This window comes from Alexandromys fortis, unplaced genomic scaffold (assembly GCF_014885135.2).
Source record: "Alexandromys fortis isolate MF-2015 unplaced genomic scaffold, M_Fortis_MF-2015_v1.1 scaffold_119, whole genome shotgun sequence".
Taxonomy (NCBI): Eukaryota; Metazoa; Chordata; class Mammalia; order Rodentia; family Cricetidae; genus Alexandromys; species Alexandromys fortis.
The window spans coordinates 1,774,076-1,779,776 of record NW_026067991.1 but is presented as its reverse complement, the minus strand read 5'-3'; the positions used below and the strand labels follow the sequence as shown (position 1 = coordinate 1,779,776).

The 5,701-nt window shown below is 41.4% G+C and overlaps 1 protein-coding gene across 1 annotated transcript in view; it reads left to right on the top strand.

Annotated features, from left to right (window-relative positions):
* Positions 1-5,701, top strand: part of Pigx (phosphatidylinositol glycan anchor biosynthesis class X) — a 20,504-nt gene that overhangs the window by 9,492 nt on the left and 5,311 nt on the right. Inside the window, exons 5-6 of the mRNA XM_050159834.1 lie at positions 500-641; positions 3,467-3,680. Of these exons, the coding sequence (XP_050015791.1) occupies positions 500-641; positions 3,467-3,680 (356 nt within the window). The remainder of the gene's footprint in view (positions 1-499; positions 642-3,466; positions 3,681-5,701) is intronic.

Here is a 5,701-nt window from a genome sequence, read left to right as displayed (position 1 = left end):
TGATCCCTTGGAGCTGGAGTTACAGACTGGTGTAAACCACCTGGCATGGGCGCTGGAAACTGAACTCAGGTCGTGTGCAAGAGCAGCACTCTTAACGGAACCATCTGCAGACCTAAGCTAATTTTTGTGGATATTTATGACGTCATCGCTCCTTTTCTTTGTCGATAGCCAGTGTCAGTACCACTGTTGAAAAGACCCCGCTTTCCTGTCAAATAATATTAGTTCTTTTCTTGGAATATTAACATGTGTGTGACTTTTGGATTTTCTTTCTGTTGATCGTCATCTGTTTTTACATTAATGCTGTGCTGTGGCTCGTGATAGGAATTATGAGCCATCCAATGGGTGATCTCTTGTGGTGTAAATATTCCACTTGACATGATAATCTACTCTTGGGAAATGAGTTTGAAATGTAGTGCCTATGCTATAATGGATGTTATGTTAATCTATCTTATTTAATAACTGAGTGAAGAGATTTACTTTGAATGTCCTTGTCTTACAGAGACCTTTTAATAAAAGTGAAATTTGGAGAAAGCATTGAGGACTTACAGACTTGCCGGCTCTTGATTAAACATCACATCCCAGCAGGACTTTTTGTGGATCCATATGAGCTGGCTTCATTACGAGAGAGAAACATAACAGAGGTACAGCTATTAGGGAATTTTTAAAGAGAAATTAATATAGGCGTGCAATGATTTTGATTAAGGTAAAATGTTAGATAAGACAACATTGTAGTTTAAATTTTGTTGAAGTTTTTAAAAGTCCTTTTTTTTGTAATAGCATAGGTGCGTTCTTCAACAAATGAATGACATTTGTCAGGACTAAGCCACCTAACCTGAAGTATCTGAATACTTTTCAGCAGTATAGTTCATAGTTTAGTGACTAAGAAAGTTAATGTGTATTTGTGTATGTCTCTGCATCTAAGAAGATTAAGGATTAATAAATAGTGCTTAGCTTTGTTAATAGGAAAGACATACTGTCTTTTTGTTTTTCTTTTTAGTGTGTATGTGTGCTAGCATTTGTGCATACACCTGTACACACACATGTGAAGGCCACAGGTTGACACAGGATGTGTTCCTCTATCTTTCCATCTTACTTTTGTTGTTGTTGTTGTTGTTGTTGTTTTCAAGATAGGGTTGTTCTGTATATTCTCGAACTAGCTCTGTAGACCAGGCTGGCCTTGAACTCACAGAGATTCGCCCATCTCTGCCTCCTGAGTGCTGGGATTAAAGGCGTGTGCCCAGCATAATACATATTTCTAAGGGAAATAAAAAATAGTGAATTAAAGAAAAGTGAAAATAGACCCTCACAATTAGTGGGTTGCTACTAAAGATACTTAGGAAGAAATTCATAGCACTAAATGACTATATTAGAAAGAAGAAAAATCTCAGATAAATAATTATGGGTCTGAGTCTGGCAGTGGTGGCTCACACTGTTAATCCCAGCACTGGGAGACAGAGGCAGGTGGATCTCTGTGAGTTCGAGACCAGCCTGGTCTATAAAGTGAGTTCCAGGACAGCCAAGGCTACTACACAGAGAAGCCCTGTCTCGAGAAGCAAACAAACAAAAAATTAGTAATAACTCAGAAACTCACGAGTTAGCTAGGCTTGCATAGCAGTGTCCCAAATAAGTTGGAAGGCAAGGACTGGCACCTGAGGCTGTTCTGTTGATACGCAAATTTGCACATGGATGTTATTTGAGTGTGTGTGTGTGTGTGCACATGTGCGTGTATACTCACACACAGACAAAAAGGACTCCAGCTTTCTAAGTGCTGGGATTATAGGTGTGTGCCACCATGTCTGACTTGGGATAGTTATTTTGAAATAGTTCTAACACACTTAATTTTTGTTTGCTTTTATTTATTTTTTTAAAAGATTTATTTAGTTATTATGTATACAACGTTCCATGTATACCCAGGAGGAGGGCGCCAGATCTCCTTATAGATGGTTGTGAGCCACCATGTGGTTGCTGGGAATTGAACTCAGGACCTTTGGAAGAGCAGCCAGTGCTCTTAACCACTGAGCCATCTCTCCAGCCCCTGCTTTTGTTTTTTTAAGACAAGGTCTCACTATGTATCCCTGGCAGGCCTGGGACTCACAATGTAGACCAGGCTAGCCTTGAACTCATACAAATTCACCTGTTTCTGCCTCCAGGTGCTGGAATTAAAGGCTTGTGCCACCATGTGCTCTTAGTACTTTTAAAAAAACACATAATTTTTATTTTAATTTTAGTTGTGTATACATATGTGTGTGTTGTATGGACATGTGCTTGTATGTGTGGATGCCTGTGGGGACCAGAAGAGGAATTAGATCTCCTGTAGGTGGAGTTACAGGCAGTTATGAGCTGACCGACGTGGGTGCTGTGAACCAAACTCATGTCCACCGTAAGAGCTCTTCACCACTCACTGAGCCGTCTGTCTCTCCAGCTCCTATTTTATTTAGTGTTGTGTGCCAGTGTGCATGCCGTGCACACATACAGATCTGAGGACAACTTTTTTTTAAAGATTTGTTTATATTTTTATTATTTATATTTACATATGTGTCTGTGTGAGTGTTTGTGCACATGGGTGTCCACAGAGTCAAGAAGAGGATGTCAGATCGTTTGGAACTAGGGTTCCCAGGTGTTTTTGAGCTATCCAACGTACTTTCCATTGCTGGTCTAGAAGACAGAGAAGCATGTAGTCCTAACCACTGAGCCATCGCTTTAGCCTGGTGGAAAACCTCTGGGCGGCAGTTCTCTCCTTCCAGCATGTATTCCAGAGTTTGAAGTCAGATGCTCAGACTTGCATGGCGAGTCCTTCTGTCTATGGAGCATCCCCCAGAGCTTTGCTGGTTGGGAATGATGTAAGTATAGTATAGTTTTAGCCCTTGGGTAGGGCAAGGCAGGAGATTTGCAATTTTGTGGCCAGCCTGAGCTGCAGAGTAAGGTCAAAACTAGCCTTAGCTACACATTGAGACAGTGTGTCTGTGTGTGTATGTGTGTGCACGCAATTTGTTTGAGGTTGGTAAGTGTTGTTCAGTGGTAGATCCCTTGCCTAGAGTGTATAAAGTCCTGGTTTTGAGCCCCAGCACTACAAAAATAAAATTGTTTTTCACATTTCCATTGTATACCCACTCTAGAAAGTTGCTGACCTTTGCCTGGCTTCCTGCCTGCGGTGCTCTGGCTTACTCACTACCGTTTACCTCACCGAAGAACAGGAAATGGCCAGGATGATACCAGGCATTTCAACCTAACACAAGTTAAACGGTTTTGTCATAGTTGTTCCCCCGTTTGCTTCTATTATTTGCGGATCATATCCTGTGTTTTCTACATGCAAGTGAGGTGGAAATGGAGTGGAAATGGCCTGTAACAGGAATACACTTGATGTTTCTGCCTATCTGTACAGCAGTCTTCAGGTTTTACCTTTGTCTTCTTTATTTTTCTTCATTAGTATTTTCTTCTTGATTAATATTTGTTTTCTCTTCCACAGGCAGTGATGCTATCAGAAAGTTTTAATATAGAAGCTCCCAACTATTTGTCCAAAGAGTCTGCGGTCCTCATTTACGCACGACAAGACGCACAGTGCATCGACTGTTTCCAGGCCTCTTTGCCTGTGCACTATCGCTATCACCGGCCCCATAGGAAGGATGGAGACACCCTGATTGTGATCAACAACCCAGACCTACTGATGTACTGTGACCAAGGTGAGGGGTAGAATTAAGACTAAAGGTGTGGTGGCGGGCCTTAGTCGAGGACAGAATGGCAAACACGTCTTCCTTTATTAACTTGTAGTGAATTGTTGTGAGATGGATACCTATAAGTTCCACCTAGGCCAGAAAATAAAACTACAGGCCTGAAAACGGCTTGGAAGGTGAAGGATCTTATTGCTAGGCCTGACCAGCTATATGCATAATGAAGGAGAGCCCAACTCCTGCAAGTTCTCTGACCTCCACGTGTGTGCTAGGTGCACACGTACACACACATGCACACACTAACTGTAATAAAGCATTTTAAAGGAGAAACAGGACTTTTCCACCTGCTCTCAGAGCTGTCCCATGTGTTCTGTCCCTATCATAGTGTCCTCTTTCCTTTCTAAGACTAACTCATTTTACTGACTTTATCAGTCACTTCCGCTTTTATTTTATGATTTTTAAGACTCTGTGTATATTTGGGTGTCTATTTGTGGGTATGTGAACCTGGGAGTACAGTGCCTGGAGAGGCCAGAAGCAGGTGTCCAATCTCCTAGAGCTGAGTTAAAGGCAGTTGTGATTCACCCACTGTGCATGCTGGGGACCAACACAGGTTCTCTGGAAGGGCAAGAAGTGCTCTTAACCTCTGCGCCTTCTCCCCCTCCCCGATCCTCACTTCCTGAAAGGATATGAATCTTTTGGGGGGCATTTCGAGACAGGGTTTCTTTGTGTATCCTGACTGTCCTAAAACTCACTGTGTAGACCAGGCTGGCTTCAAACTCAAGAGGTCCACCTGCCTCTTCCTCTCGAGTGCTAGGATTAAAGGTGTGACACCACCACCTGTTTGTGAGCAGGAGACTTAAATACTATAGTTTTAGTCTTGTCCATAACAACAGCAACAAAAAATGTTATTTCTATTAAATTTCTTTAGTTTTGCTGTTTCTCTCCTGTCTCCCTCTTTTCCTTAAGATTCTTTTGGAAGGCCCATTGATCTGAAGGTTTCTTTCTTACGGTTTGGGCCTTTCTATTTGCACTCATGTAAAATGCTTATTTCCTGGGATTGACTCCATGTAGTCAGAGATTGCTCCTTTGTTTCCTGGCCTCCCAAACCCGAAGTAATCACACAGAAACTGAATTAATTACGACACTGCTTGGCCAACAGCTTAGTCATATTCCTGGCTAACTCTTATGTCTTAAATTAACCCATTTCTATTAATCTGTATATTGCCATGTGCTTGTAGCCTACCAGTAAGCTACCATCCCGCATCTGTCTCCTGCGGCAGCCCATGGCTTCTCTCTGACTCTGCCTGCTCTCTTTCTTCATCTCTATTTAGATTTTCCACCTGGCTTTACTCTGTTAAGCCATTGGCCAAAAGGAACTTCTTTATTAATGAATGTCAATAAAACATATTCACAGCATTGAGAGGGGAATCCCACATCACCTCCCCTTTTCTGTCTAAATTTAACATAGTAAAATTACATATAACAAAACAGGTATCAAACAAGAATTACAGTTACAATATTTATATCTATTTTATCTTTTATCATAACTAAGGAAAACTATAATTATGACTATCTGTTCTTCAACTCCATCAAGACTTCAGAAGGATATAATGTTACCTAAGTAAACAGGAAGTGCATTGTAAGCAACTTCCAAAACTGTAAGATTGACAGAGACATCTTGTTGCCTGAACAGTCACCCAAAGTTCTTCTGTAACATTGGAGTATCCATTTTTAGTCTACAGGCCCATAGTATCTGGCAGACTTTTCCATGAAGCAGGAAATTTCAAAGACAGTTCCATCTTTATTGACAGTTTGTCAGTCACTTTCTTCTGTGTCCTGCAGAATGTCTGGCAGACTCTTTCATGAAGCGGGAACCCTGAAGGACTGTCTCACCTTCTTTAGGCAACTTCAGCAGTCATTTTTCTGTAGATTCTGTATGTCCAGTTCATATAGCATAACATCAAGCAGTCTTGGCAAGAGCAGTTTCTTTCCCAAATGGCTAACAAACTCCATAAGGAGCCTCTTTGATGCTC